Raw genomic sequence first — 16146 nt, 5'->3', positions numbered from 1 at the left:
AAAATGTCATGTATGTATACAATAGAATATTATTTAGTCTTAAAAACAAATGAAATTCTCATCCATGTTATAACATGGATGAACAGTAACAACATGCTAAGCGAAATAAGCCAGTCCCAATAGTATAGACATTATATGATTCTATTTGTATGAGGTACCTGAAACAATCAAGCTCATAGAAATGGAAATAGAATAGAGGTTACTGGCTTGGGGGAAGGAAGAGGGGGAGTTGTTAATGGGTACAGCATTTCAACTTGGGGTGACAAAAAGTTCTGGTGACAGTTACATAACAATGGAAATGTATTGTACTTAATGCCACTAAACTGTACACTGAAAATGATTTAAAAGGCAAATTTTATGTTAGGCATATTTTACCATAATTTAAAAAAAAATGCAGTACTTATTCAATGATAATTGGGGCAGTTGCATTTGCTTTCTGTAAATCCATGATAGAGAAGCAGCCAAACTGTGGGTTCTGCGGGGGTGCAGTCAGACATAGAAGGCAGGGCCTAATTCCTTTGCTTTGTGGTAGATATTAGAAGAAATATATCACAATAAGGCTTCTGAGGAAATACAATTTTCTTAATGTATTTAGAACATATTGTATCTCACACCAACATCTTCCAACCCCATTTTACACATAAGGAAAAGAGTTACAAAGATATACAGCATTATATGTTCTATTGATGATGGATAATTGTTTAGGAGAGATAATTATCTGGAAATTCCCCCAAATGACTGGGTTTACTTCTGAGTACAGGGAGGAAGTTAAGACCAAATCTTCAGAAACTAAATAACATTGCTTTCTTTATATATAACTCAAGTAGTCACAGCCAATATCTATAATATGTTTTGCAATCAAGCAGGGCAGCTCAAAGGGTTTCTAAAACCAGAAAATAATAAGCTGGAAGAGGCAATATCTACTTTTAAATTTGTAAGCAGTTTTCTAATTCATTTGGAGAGGAAGAGCTGGAAAGAGAGAGAAGGAAGGAATATTTGAAAACTGGGAGATTCTTCTATTGCTTGCTCAATGTAACCTAGGTGTAGCTTGGATATGAACTTGAACTCTTTACCCCGCCCATCATGTGCTCATTTAGAATGTCACAATTGAGTCTGACACTACTGCAATACATCTGTTTTTCATATTCAGTTCATTCGTTGTATTTAGTTTGTATCTTCTATCCAAAGTATTTTTTTTTAATTGAGCCTTTTAGGGGAGACAAAAACTATTTTATTCAGGAGAAAATTTTTACTCATTTCACTTTGGTAGAAAAGAGAATTAAATGTAATTTCTCTTTGACATATGTGGCCCTTTTAATTTTAATTATCAATAACTATAGCATACATGGAATTATTATTTTGGGTACTTTTGCATTAATTTAACTGTGAGATGGTCAGAAACTGTTAAAACAACAAGAACAACAACTCCAGTCATATGGCTGGCCATTAATTTGGATGTACAAATTGCTACTGGTACTACCATCATGACTTTTAGTTCTACCATCACTGCCAGTGCTGACAGGTATCTTTTGTTGATTGGAAGTGATTTATCACACAAAATCAATAGAGAGAATTGCCATGAACCTTTGGTGCATGCGTAGCACTCTTAGGCCAAAGGTGCTGGTTTTATCCACAAGTGAATTTCTGAGCTTTGTGACAGTTGTACTTTTCACTGACAACTAATAGTGGACATTCTGGTATTTTTCTCAGCCCCCTATAACTCTTAGTTGGGGAGAGCCATTTTCTCTTGGGATCTGATAACAGTGAGTGCCAGAAAAGAGCAAGTTTCTGGGTCTTCGAAGAGAAGGTCAGTTTCTTTTTTTAAATATATTTTATTGATTTTTTACAGAGAGGAAGAGAGAGGGATAGAGAGTTAGAAACATCAATGAGAGAGAAACATCGACCAACTTCCTCCTGCAAACCCCCTACTGGGGATGTGCCCGCAACCAAGGTACATGCCCTTGATCAGAATCAAACCCAGGACCTTTCAGTCTGCAGGCTGAGGCTCTATCCACTGAGCCAAACCGGTTTCCGCAGGAGGGTCAGTTTCATCCATTCAGCCTCTTCCTCAGGCTGATGCTTCTAAACTTTTCCACATGGACCAGGTTGATAGCAGGCGAACACTTTTCTGGGGAATCAGTAATCATGGCTGAGTACTCTCTTGGGTATGCTCATTCTCACAGGTATGCTCTCCTACATTTGAGCACCTCTGCCTTAGATACCCGCCTAACATTAGCACTTATGTGACATTTGTGTCTTCAAAAAAATTTTTTTCCTTCTTTTCCTTCTCCTCCTCCTCCTCCTCCTCCTCCTCCTCCTCCTCTTCCTTCTTCTTCTTCTTTTATTAATCCTCATCTGCAGATATTTTTCCATTGATATTTTAGAGAAAGAGGAAAGGAAGTGGAGAGCCAGAGAGAAACATCCATGTGAGAGAGACACATTGATTGGTTACCCGTGGCCGGGATCAACCCTGTAACTCAGGTACATGCTCTTGACAGAAATCAAACCTGGGTCCCTTCAGTATGCTGGCTGACACACTATGCACTAAGCCAAACCAGCTGGGGCTCTTAGGGCTTTTTAGTTCTATGACCTTTGGCTACTTTACTTCGGCTAAAATGGATTATTTCTTTATGCCCAACAATGAACTGATTATTTTGACTCTTAATCATTAACTCAGATTGATAGTAATTTTCATTGTGGTGACTAGGATATTTAGTGACCATGGTACAGAGCTGATTCTTATCCATTCTTTAATTTCTAAGTATCCTATTGCTATCTAGTTAAATTATGAATAACTTGACTATGTCTTTCACATACAGTTGGAGGATTAAACAAATGATAGTAAGCTTTTGAAAACTTGAGCTATTCTATAAATTTTACTAATCATGGTATGATTTCAAAAGCTAATTTTATTTTCTGGTGAAAAGAAGAAAGTCTTTTGGACAATTAGTAACCAATGCTCCAACCTTTAGATATGAGAGAGAGGAAGAGGAAGAGGGAGAGAGGTTTAGGGAGAAAGGAAAGTGCCATCTGCTCACATGTTATACAGTATCTTTTCTTAGATTATTCTACACCAGCTCTAGAATAGAGCTAATAAATATCCTAAATATAAAAATTTGAATAAAATACTATATTTTTGAGACATTATGCCATTCAACATTAAGATGATGTGTTTTAATATAGTCATTATAAAGTAAAAATTCTGGTGTCTACAACGTCACAAAATTTATGCTTTCTCTTTCCCTTTTGTTATCATGTTCCCACATACCTTCTAAGGCAATGCATTTGGGGAAAAAACCCCTATTTATTATGAAAATGTCTATGCTCGAAACACCTGTTTTTGAAACCATTAACATTTTGCCATACTTTGTTCATCTATAGTCTCCTTCCCAATCTCCTATTTTTTATTTTGTTGGAGAATTTTAAAGCAATTTACACACATCATGTCATTTCATCTGCAGGAGAAAAAGAGAGAGAGAGAGGCGAGAAAGAGAGAGAGAGAAGCATGGGGGGTAGGGGAAAGAGAACATTTTCTCATATATCCACAAATTAGCAACAACTACTTAGTATTATCTAATACCTAGCCCATATTCAAATACCCTTCAATTACCTAAAAATGTTTCTTTTCAGTTAGTATTCTATTCCAAGTCCAAACAAGTTCTACTTCATTGTATTTGACTGTCAAGCTCCACAGAGCCTTGTGAATATCTCGCAATTTAGAGTAGTCTCCCCCTCCTCTTGTCTCCCTGCCATGTACTTAGGTCCCTACATTCTAGATCTGGCTTGAGATGTTTAACTTTATCTTCTATTCCCTGAATTTCCTGTAGACTAAAGTTAGATTTAAAGGCTTATATATAGATTTAGGTTTTTTCCCACCCCTGTCTTTTTAAAAAAAAGATAGTTCAAGAATAGTTCTTAATTTTCCAGCTTGTCTGAAATGCCTTCACATTGCATCATATCACAATGCCTGTATAATTAATTTTTAATGATTCTAAAATTGATCACTGGGTTCAGATGACAGGGTAGATTGGTAATTTTATTGTTTTTTGTTTTTAGTTCATCAAGTGCCTTTCTAAAAACAATATATATTTTATTGACTTTTTACAGAGAGGAAGACAGAGAGAGAGTTAGAAACATTGAAGAGAGGGAATCATCGACCAGCTGCCTCCTGCACACCCCCCACTGGGGATGTGCCTGCAACCAAGGTATAATACATGCCCTTGACCGGAACCGAACCCAGGACCCTTCACTCCGCAGGTTGATGCTCTATCCACTGAGCCAAACTGGTTTCAGCTCATCAAATGCTTTTATCTTCTAATGATGAGCAGCTAGTGCATGAGGGGTTGAAACGTAGTGATTTTTCTAATTCTTTCTCCTTGAATTCATTATCTCAGAATCTCTGTTAAAAACTTTCAAGCAATAGGACTCTTTGGATACATTAAAATGTATATTATACAGAAAACCAAGAAAAAATACTTGTTTCCCTTTAAAATGCCAGTTTTCAGAGAAATGAATTGGTGTCCTAGCAACTGCCAATGGCATACTGTGGTTTTTATTCCCTCTCTCTTTTACCTCTTGAGCGTTTAAAGCACCATTATGAATCGCTATGTAGTACATTTAAAGTACTTGGGTCATTCTCTCATTTTGATGTTCATATTGTCCCATCTATGGCAAGTGGGATCCCCTTCCAGGGTCCTTTTGACATGATCTCTATCAGCCTCTGACAGCTTCCTTTCCTTCCTTGTTTTCTAGAGCAAAATGTCATAGCTCATTTTCTACATCTCCTGCCCCACAACTGAAATCACACATTCTTCAAGGAGCCCTAGTTCCATTTAGTGGAGAATCCTATTTAGACGCCACAGTTGAGTATCAGGTGTGCTCACTGAGGTGGGATTGAAAATGTTTCTAGGCCTTTTCAGTGGACACAACTAGAAAATTGGTAGTTTTAGAATGTGAGAAAAAAGTTGAATTACATAACATTCAAATGTAAGTTGAATTACATTACATTCAAATGTAAGAATATAGGGTGCTTATTTTGTTGATTTTTTTATTTAGATCTTTTATATATGCAGCAAACTTTATTTATTTATGACATTAACCTACTTTTAAATTTGTGTATGTGAAAGGATGGTAAATTAAAAAAAATTGTCAGAGCTAAATAGGTCTATTAGATCTCCACTATTGATCACAAGGTTTAGATTAATATATACAGCTGCATTAATTTTGGTCCACTTATTATTTCTTGCACGGAGAGAACTATGCTAAGCTGTCCTATTATTGGTGTGTTCCTGTCAGTTTCTCCTTGCATTTCCAGTAGTTTCTACCTTTGAAAGCTGTTTTTCTAGAAATTGCAGTCTTTAGACACTATAATGTATTTTTTAAAAAAAAACCTTTATAAAAACCTTTTAAGCATTTTTAAAAACCTCTATCTACCTGGTTTCATTTTAAAATCTCAACCTTTGCTTCTTTATGACTTGGATTTGCCTGGTATATCTGTGCTTATCCTTTAATCCTTCAGTGTTTCTGTGTCATTTTGATTCAGGTGTGTCTCATATACAGAGAGTTAGATTTGCTTTATTGGTCAATCTGAATTAATTATTTTATTTTTTCATCAGCATTTATTTCATATATGCATTCTTCCATCTCCACCCCCCTGCCCTCCACAATCACCATACTGATGTCCAGGAGTTCTCTCTTTTTTCTTTTTTAACTCAATCCCTTCACCCCTCTTGTACCCTCCTGCTCTCTACTCATGAGTCTGTCTCTTTTTTGCTTGGTAGTTTAGTTTGTTAATTAAATTCTACCTATGAGTGAAATCATATGGTACTCGTCTTTCTCTGACTGGCTTATTTAACTTAGTATAATATTCTCCAGGTTCATCCAAGTTGTCAAAAAGGGTGAAATTTTCTTGCTCTTTATAGCAGATTAGTATTCCATTGTGTAAATGTACCACAGCTTTATTTCTTTTGATAAATTCCCAGAAGTGGAATTTCTGGGTCATCAGACAGTTCCATTTGTAATTTTTTGAGGAAACTCCACACTATGTTTCCCATAGTGGCTGCACCAGTCTGCATTCCCACCAACAGTGACTAGGGTTAATTTTCTCCACATGCTCGCCAACACTTGTTTTTGTTGATTTGTAGATGGCAGCTATACTGACAGGTGTGAAGTGATATCTCAATCTCAGTATATTTTCAAGCAAAAACATTGTGAAAAATGTAGCTCCTTATTTCTGGCATCACACCATATGGGTTTTTTATTATTTCCAGTAGAATAGCAGTATTTGAATGAGTCTGGAACAAAACTATCTGCTGCAAACTTATATGCAACTCAGACAAGAAAGCATACGCAAAAAGCGTAGATGTGTATCATTGGTTCTGGATGACTTGGGTCTAGAACAAGGCTGGGAAAGTAATTTGCCTTTCTTGTTTTAGAGATTAGTCTGGAAAGTTAAGCTCCCCTTGAGTTATGATAGTTTTCTCTTTGTAATAGACCTAAAGGACAGGCCATCTTAATTTAGAAATTGACTAACAGGCATCACAATGTGCAATAGATGCTCAATAGAAAGAGCTATGCATGACACCATAAAAAGGGAAAGATCTTAGCCAAATACCACTGGGTTGTTGATTAGACAAAAACAGAATTCTGGAGATCTAAGCTGGTCGAAGTTAATTCCTAGATCTCAAATTTAATAGGAAGAAATCTAATCAAATGGATAAAAAAAAGAAGAGATAATTTTAGTAAAATAAATGGTAGAGGAAGAATTAACCTTGGAGTCTGCAGGGGAGCACGGGTGAGCTTATTTGGCATGTCCCAAACTCACACAGAGATAGTTAAGCTCCAAGTTGCTCTCAAACTCTAATTCTGATGGATGAACTTACGGTTGCCCAAAACATATCTACCATGAATTTAAGGGACTACTTATCGTTCAGCAGCTGAGTCACTATACTTCCCAGAGTCTGGAGCAGGCCAGTCAGGACCCACTAACTGCTAACAGAGCAGCTCAGGACATTACAAGGGGAACATTGGCTTTTGCTTTTAATTATTGCCTGTCTGTGAATGATTAAAACAAAATTCCAAGCCTGATAATGCAAACTGGGGTCAGTCTGGCTCACTTAGAACTGATTCTGGTATTTTCTAATTTTTATTCCAGGACCCCAAAAATCTTTATATATATTTTTATATATAAAAAATATATATATATATATATATATATATATATATATATAAATCTTTATATATATTTTTATTTTTGTTGTGCTTATTCTTGTTCTCCACCTGTGGGTGGTCACTGGATTTTTTAAGGCAAGTTGAGGACAGTCTTATAGGCACTTTGTTAAAGAATGGGTACATAGTTCTCAAGTCCATGACTAGAAAAATTCTACCGAATGTTTCATCAATGCCATCTCTCTGAGGCCACAGAGATAATGGAAGGATCCTCAAATGCTATTAATTTTGTAGCTTTCTTGGAAGTAGAAAGGTATCAATTGTCAGTGAAACTTAAACATTAAGATGAATTCATTATTAGGCTAACATACAGTTAAAATTTAATTTACTTCTGTCACATGAACCCCCAAAGGCATATACTTATGTGTGTGAATATATGTCAATATGAATACATATATTTTAAGGAAGAACAAAATAAATGGAAAAGACAGAGAGTTTTGTTTGGCATATAAGTGAAGAGAATTAAATCTGTTAGCTCTGATTCCATCATGACATGAGTCAAATGGCCACTGTTAAGAAGATGTCCAATTTACTCAGCTGAGAATATGGAACTAAAACGATATGTATCATAGATACTTAACTTTGTCTTCAACTGTGTCAATTGTTGACAACTCAGAAAGCGCGTAGTAAGATCTGAAAGGACAATGTGATTCTTTATTTGTTTTTACATTTTTCTCAACCTTGTTGTTGAGCTCCAGAGAGATGCATTAGCATATCCCTCTGGCATTGCTTCCGCCTGAGAAAATAAATGACAGATCAAGTCAACTCTAATACACTCAGAGAATGGCAAAGCATTTCTGAATGACTGCTTAATTTAAAGATCTGGCCTGAATGGCAAGGAAGGTCCCTGCAGCATTGCTGGGGGAGTAGCAGTGCAATCTGACTTTATGCCTTTCCTTGTTGTTAGACTAGGTTGCAGGGGAAGGTGGCCATCTGGCCAGGGCTCTCCCAAGAGAATGAGGGAAAACCTCACTCCTTGTGCAGAAAGGTCTGGCCTTTACAGCAGCAGCACTTACACATCATTTGTTTGAAGAAGACAACATCACATCCTCATATGGCCTTTCAAATAATGCAGCTCCTAGTGTCGAACTTCCTTTCATGTAAGCTGATATGGAGAAATGGGAAAAGCCTGTGCACTGTAAGTACAGTAGAAGAAAGGAAGCAATGGAAAGAAGTCTAGAGCTGCCCAAAGCAGAGGAGGAGACCAGGGATTATTTAGGATGCCTAGCTCTGTGGATGTTCCATAATTCAGGGTGACATTAATCTTGAGGAAGGAATTTAAATAGCAGCCGAAGCAGTTGGGTATTGAGATGACTTTTTAAAATAAAGATTAAAAAAAAAAGTTTTGCACAATTGCATGATGACAAGTAGATGGGCCAAGATTGGCACATTGAGGACAGTAAGCAGATGCTTCTTAAAATAATTTGTGGTGCTGGTTGGAAGAGACAAGTTTGTCTATTTTACTACTTTTATTCGCTCTTACACATGATATTTGCGATTCTGCAGAAGTGTTCTTTTTGGACTATAAAGGAGTACTATAAATGACTTTAGCAAATTCATGAATTCTAAGGAGGGAAGGGATAAGGAGAAAAAAAATGGAAGATTCTGTTTCATTTAGCATCTTGACACAAAAAAAGACACTCCATATGTGCATGATTTAAGAAGAGTTTTCCCCTTTAAATCTGTCCTGACCCTACTCAACACAGCACCATGGAAAAGCACATTGCTTCTACTTGAACAGCACTAAGGGATGTTAGACTTATTACACAGCTCAAATTTGGGGGTTTCTTCTTTTTCTCCTTAAAGAGCATTCCATACCTTGTTTGACTATCATGGACCACAAATCTGACAGTCCATCAGAATGACTTCCCCGAAATACATTACACAAACTGTCTTCCTAGTCAAGCTTCCCCATGAGATGGACTTCGTGCAGCCAAGGAGGGGTTGGTAAGGCAGAGTGAGTGCTCAGTGCGCTTGCTCTTTGAAAGTGTGTGGGCAGAGCAGTGAACGGGGAGGAGAACAATAGGGAGCCAGGGTCCTCTATTCATTTATTCATTCAACAAATATTTATTGAGCACCTCCTACATGCCAAACACTTTTTCTAGCAGTTGTAACTCCCCAAATCAACAAAATCTCTATGTTATGGAGCTTGTTTTCTAGTGGAGCAGATAGGTGAGAAATGCAATAAATATACACGAAGTGGCTAGGTTATTATGATCTCTGAATGCATAATAATCTGGCCACTCTAATATATATTAGAGGCCCGGTACATGAATTCGTGTATGGGTAAGATATGGCCAGCCTGGCCAGGGGGAGGGGACATGGGTGGTTGGTCAGCCTGCCTGCTAGTTGAACTTCTAATTGAGGGGACAAGTTGCATATTAGCCTTTTATTGTATTATATGTATAGGATACACACTGAATGGCTAGATTATTATGCATTCAGAGATCATAATAATCTGGCCACTCAGTGTATACATTAGATACCTTGTTGTATAGTAATGGATCCTGAGGAGAAAGCAAAGCAAGGAAGGGAGATTAGATGTGTGTAAGCATGAGAATCCATGTGTTTGTGAATTGTTGTGACCACAGAAGGCATAACTAAGATGATTTTTTGAGTAAGAACCTGAAGGAAGTGAGGAAAGGAGACATAGATTTCTGAGGCTGGAGGATTCTAAGCAGAAGGAATAGCAAATGCAAAGGCCTGGGGCAAGATGGTGCCTGGCCAGGACCAAGAATAGTGAGGAGAACAGTGTACCCAGAGAAAAGTAAGCTGGTGGTGAAACATAAGAGAAGAGATTGAAGGGATCACAACAGGTGTCAGATCATTTATGGTGCATATTAGGACTTTGGTTCTTACCCTTAGTGATATGGTAGTTACTGAAAGGTTTTGAATGGAGGAGGGGCCTGATCTCTATTTTAAGTGGACTATGTAAAAAATAAGCAGAAGGGAGAAAGGGCAGAAGCAGAGAGATAAGTTAGGAGACAAATGCAACAATGCAGCTGAATTTGTCAGGGAAATGAGTAGCATTCTATAGGGTGTGTAAGGTCTGTAACATATCCTTTACAAATGGTTTCAATTACCAGAGCCAAAAATTGCCTAATTACTTCTCTGTTTACCCAGAATCAGGCTGGCACAGAAAAGCAGATGGAAAATCATTCCAAGTACAAGTGCACAAAACAGAGAGTTTCCCCGCTACTTGGCACAGATCTCCCATAAAGAATGCTTAGGTTTACTTTGTTGGACATTTGTGGTTCTTTCCTCTAACTTCTTAAAAAAAAACGAACGCACAGCCTGCATTTCCTTTTCACTTTCTTACTAAAACAGCAATTGACATTTATTTAGGAGCTTTGCCCAGTCTAACAATGAAAGTTTATAGGAAACTAAACAGCCCTCTCATATACTAGATTGGGTCCTGGGGTAGAAAATGGGCATTAGTAAAAACATTTAACATTGGTGAAATCCGAATAAAGTCTGTACTTTAGGTAATCGTATTTTGCCAATGTTAATTACTAGTTCCAATGTACAAACATATGATGTTAACATGAGAAGAAGTGAGTTGAAGGGTATACGCGAATTTTCTGCACTATCTTTGCAACTTTTCTGTAGAGTTAGTAAAAAATAAAACAAATATTATTTTTAAAAGTCCTATCAAAAAGAGAAGAAAACACAAGAGTAAAAAAATTTGAAATTTTTTCAGAGATAATTTAGTAATTTTTGTCCACAATTAAACAGAAGGTATAACTACCTAGTGTATAGTTAGAACACATTCTTTCTTTTTCATTATTTCATTTAGATGAAGCTGCATTTCAAACACTTCACTTACCTTCTCTTCTGAATAAAGGCATATGTTTTACATTCACTCTTAGGGATCTATTTTGCTTAGAAAATAGATAATTTTAAAAACGATATTGTCACTTGTTCACTTCCTTTCTTTCTGCCTCCCTCCGATCCCTGCTTTCATTCTTCATTCTTGCTCTGCAGCATGCCTTCTTCACTAAACAAATGCCACTGAATGCAATGGCCCTTGACCTAGATCCTCCTTTTCTTCTTCCTCTTAACCTAAATATGCCCTTTCTTTGTTTGCTGTTCTGAAGCACAGAGGAAAGAAATTTGCCACCATGTTAAAAGAAAAAAATCTGATCTTCTTAGTGTCTGATTGTTTAGGCCAGGAATGATGAATACAAATGTCCCTAAGGCCACAGAGCCTTGTAGAAGATGTGAGGCAGTCTAGACTAATGGATAAAAATACTGGCATAGCTTACTTGGCTTTAAAATGGGTTTTTGATTATTCCTGGGAAGTTCTGTCTTTTCTAGAACCTCAATGGAAGCTTGAATCTGTTTTCAAGCAAGGTGCTTCAGAAATACCCATTATAGTTTAGTCATGTAATGTGGGGAAAATGTGGCCAATTGCGTGCAGTTTAAGGTAGTAAGGTAGGAATAAACATTTTTGTTTCTATACCAGGTGAAGAAAATATTGATGAAAGTTTAATGCAGCTGAAAATCACATAATGATACTGTGAACCCTTCAGGAGTATTTCTTGGTCAGTATGGCAGGACCTGATTTAAATTATCACAGAAAGATGACAGACATGATTTTAATCATAATGTTCTAGGAAGGAACTTAGCTTCTTATTGGGTAAAAAAATTCTATGTTTTATGATGCATTAGCCTAAAAAAGTTCTTTCTAGAAGGTACTTTCAATTTCCACTATTGTAAATTAAGCCCATGCTAAATAGCTAAAATTAATACCAGTAGATTAATGTTACTAACGTCCCACGGAAACGCTAATGAAATATTTAAGATGCAAAGGATTAGACAAAATTACTAACTGATTTAAGCAGCCAGTATCAGGGCCATATACACATACAAAAGACATTAAGAGCCCAGACAGCAGAGTGGTTGAGTGTCAATCTATGAACCAGGAGGTTGCAGGCTTGATCTCCAGTGTGGGGTGTGCAGGAGGCAGCTGATCAATGAATCTCTCTCATCATTGATGTTTCTATCACTCTTTTCCTCTCTCTTTCTCTCTGAAATCAATAAAAATATATTATAAAAAACATTAGGAGATAGAGCATGTGGAGATGGCCTCTACTCCTTCATGTCTGGGGATCTGGCTCCAGTAAAGAATGACATCTTTCTGGACCCTCTCAGCAAAGCAAACAGCACACATGTAACTTGCTGAATAAATTTTCTACAGGATCTGGGACAGCTCCCCCAGGAACACTCCTCAGTACCTGGGGCCTCTCCATCTATGCCCCAGCCACCAGGTCAGAGTTCTACCAAGCCACAGACACTAACCGGATAAACGCACCATCAAACACAGCAAGGATGACCCTGAAAGGGTCCTGTGCAACAGTCAACTCCTGCCTTTGGGAAGCATCTCGCCCAGCCTGCACTTCCCCCATAACCTTCTGCTAAAAGCAGATTAGGCTGCTAGGATACATCCACCCTATCCAATTTCAGTTCTTGCTTTACAAACTCTATTCTATGGGGAAAAGGCTATAGTCACAGGATGGAATGGAAGTGAACCGGCACAATAGTCCTTTCATGCCCAAAGATGGATATTTAAAGCGTCTGGAAGTGGAAAGGTTAGTGCTTATTTAAGGAACAGATGGGGGTCCCACACATGTCACAGTTCCAGGTGTCAGGGAAAAGCATTTTCTCACGATTCTGCACAGCACAGCCTGGGCAGGAGAAAAGCCAAGTCCTTCTGTCACCTTGTCCTCTGCTTATACAGACAGGAACAAGGCTGAGCATGGGGGCTGCGAGGGATTTTATCACGGACATCAGGTTACCCTTATCCATGCAGCAGCATGACAGGTATGTTCATTCTCTACAAGCTGTCATGGTCATTTCACTCACCTCAAATAAACATGTTTTTCAGGTATATTGAAAAATCCATTTGGGGGGTGGTCAACAGTGGGCAAGAATTTTTAGGTGGAGCTATAGGAGTTGAGGGCTGAATGCTCACCCCTTGAAATTTCTAAAGAGGTTGACCATTCACTTAGCCAAAGTGGCTTACCAGTGGTCTGCAAACCAAGACTCGCAGGTCTGGCACTTTGGCTCCTGGAGTGTGGCTCTCCCACCAACTACCACATACCTTAATTAAGTTAATAACTATGTGCCTACCTATATAGTTTAAGTTTAAAAAGGTTGGCTCTCAAAAGAAATTTCAATCGTTGTGTTGTTGACATTTGGCTCTGTTGATCAATGAGTTTGCCGACCACTGATCTAGCTAACGTGATTTTCCAGCTGGGCAAAGGAGTGAGGGTTTCTGCGGCCCCTCCCACCTCCTGAAGCTGGAAGAGATGGGCACAGGAAAGTAAGAGCAGGGTTCAGGCAACTGCCCCTCACCTCTCCCCAGGCAGCAGGTGGGGGCTCCACAGGAGGGTAGTACTTCGGCACATCCCAGGCCACGGTGGCCATGAACCACTTGAAGTCCTTGCACTTGAGCTGTTTGCGCAACTCCTTCTGGGCGGAGATGTCCCCCGTGGACAGGTGCCTGTACTCGGGCCGGCGCTGGTAAATGTACTCGGCGAATTCATCCATCCAGGTCTCTGCCACCCGCTTCAGGTTCTGTGCAGCAGAAAAAATTGTCATTTACTGGTCTATGCACTCAAGGGTGAGCTCAGGTGCGCTAAAAGTTGAAGAGGGAAAAGGGAAAGGAATCAGACCACCTCAAGCAGCACGGTTGGTGGCTTATTAACGAAGAGTTTTCACAACTGCATGAGGTATGCTATGATTAGCCCAGGGCTTTGCATACATTCCCGCTCTGCCATGGGGGTCAGTTGCCAATCAGATAATTAATTGGTGCTAGTCAAAATCCAGTTTACAATTGTATCCACTTTCTCATTCCTCCTGTTCCTTCATAATTATAAAAATTCTTTCTTTTTCATGTAGAACTAAGGCAGGTGAAACGGGAGATAATGAAGTTCCTCTTAGGCATAACTTTGATTAAAGTAGTAGTTGGCAAACTCATTAGTCAACAGAGCCAAATATCAACAGTACAACGATTGAAATTTCTTTTGAGAGCCAAATTTTTTATTTTATTTAATTTTTTAAAAGTCTTTAAAAAATATATTTTATTGAGTTTTTACAGAGAGGAAGAAAAAGGGATAGAGAGTTAGAAACATCAATGAGAGAGACACATCGATCAGCTGCCTCTTGCACACCCCCTACTGGAGATGTGCCCGCAACCAAGGTGCATGCCCTTGACCAGAATTGAACCCGGGACCTTTCAGTCCGCAGGCTGACGCTCTATCCACTGAGCCAAACCGGTTTCGGCAAGAGCCAAATTTTTTAAACTTAAACTGTATAGGTCGGTACATTGTTATTAACTTAATTAGGGTACTCCTAAGCTGGCCTTTGCTAAAAACTCAAGGGGCCAAAGTGCTGCATGTGGCTCACGAGCTGCAGTTTGCCATCCCCTGGCTTAAAGCATTTAAAAAAAAAAGGGATCTTGCTTAGAAGGAGGACAAACAAGCTGGTACCCAATTACAGAGAGAACACAGCACCGCTCAGTTCAAGACCAGGTGTTCCGATGCTACTTTCTACGTGTGACATGGACGCAAAACAGAATCTAGTAAATTGCTGTGCTATGAAGCCGGGCGAAAGGAAGCTCCAAGTACCTAGTCTTCTTCATTGGGGTGAAGGAAGGTTGCTGGCAGGGAAATAGGCACCCCGTGTAGGGACGGGAGCATGTGTGCGTTCAGGGTAAGAAGTGCAGTCATTTGGCTAGTTTTGAGATGGAGAGGGTTATTTGATTCTAGGGCTCAGATTCCTCAGTTAAAGAAAGTACATATAGTAATCTGTACCTACACCACGAGAGTGGTTGTAAGATTAAATGAAGTAATCTGTAAAGTTCTTAGAATAGTACCTGGCACAAAGTAGGTGTTATGGATAGCAGAGCTATTATTACTAGAAAGAGTGAGCATTGGAAATCAGAGAGCCTGTGTACCGAGCTTGGCCACAGCTGAACTGCATTGTTCCTGTGGTCTGGGGGAAGGGTGCTAGGTGAGATGAGATGCTCTCTGACATCCCCTCAGCTCTGTGATGCTACGTGGCAGACAAAGCAACCGCTGTATCTTGAAGAGATGAGGTCTCATGCCTCCAGCTTGCAGCCCAGTTTCATAGGCTGGTGTCCCATCGGCTATGGTTCTCTTTGTTTTGTGTTCAAATCCCTTAATTTAAGTATCCAGTTGGTGTGAACATAGGCCCTTTCTAGGTTTTCATTTGCATTAGAAGATAAAATGCACAGAATAGCTGGGAACTTCAAGAAGATCCAGACATGTGTAAAAGTAAAGTAAAAACTAGTGATATTTTGTTCTAGCAGATTTAGCTCAGTGGACAGAGTGTTGGCCTGTGAACCAAAGAGTTTCTGGTTCGATTCTAGTCAAGGGGACTTACCACGTTGCAGACTCTCCCCAGTCTTGGCCCCAGAGACATGTGTGCTGGAGGCAACTAATTTATGTGTTTCTCTCACATTGATGTTTCTCTGTCTTTCCTTCTCTCTTTCACTCTCTCTAAAAGGTCAATGGAAAAATATCCTTGGGTGAGGATTAACAAAAACAAACAAAACTAGTGATATTTAGAAAAATCACTTTATCTTAAAAATTGCTCCAAAATTCTAATTAAGGCCTGGCACTATGCCCAGGGGTCTGCTGGATTTGGAGACATAGACTTCAAATATTTTATTCCTAATGAGATCGCACACTTTCTTGTTCTGTCCTGCCAACTCCACATCCAGCATCTCCCTGGGTCTCCTCCCTATCTGACCTCTTTGCCGCCTCATGGATTCCTTGGTTAGTTATGGTCAATGGTGGGCACAAAGTAGGGCTCAATTAATACAGGGAGATGCAGAAAAGAGACAATGCTACAAAGACTACTGTGATTTCTTGGCTGCCTCTGTGTTCCTTT

General features: G+C 38.9%; 1 protein-coding gene across 1 annotated transcript in view; it reads right to left on the bottom strand.

Annotated features, from left to right (window-relative positions):
* The window catches only part of GALNTL6 (polypeptide N-acetylgalactosaminyltransferase like 6), an 875965-nt gene that overhangs the window by 43061 nt on the left and 816758 nt on the right, over nucleotides 1-16146 (bottom strand). The window contains exon 10 of the mRNA XM_036424387.2: nucleotides 13585-13806. Within this exon, the coding sequence (XP_036280280.1) occupies nucleotides 13585-13806 (222 nt within the window). The remainder of the gene's footprint in view (nucleotides 1-13584; nucleotides 13807-16146) is intronic.

Source organism: Pipistrellus kuhlii, unplaced genomic scaffold, assembly GCF_014108245.1.
Source record: "Pipistrellus kuhlii isolate mPipKuh1 unplaced genomic scaffold, mPipKuh1.p scaffold_m20_p_8, whole genome shotgun sequence".
NCBI lineage: Eukaryota > Metazoa > Chordata > Mammalia > Chiroptera > Vespertilionidae > Pipistrellus > Pipistrellus kuhlii.
The sequence above is the reverse complement of the archived record's forward strand: the minus strand, read 5'-3'. Positions and strand labels throughout refer to the sequence as shown.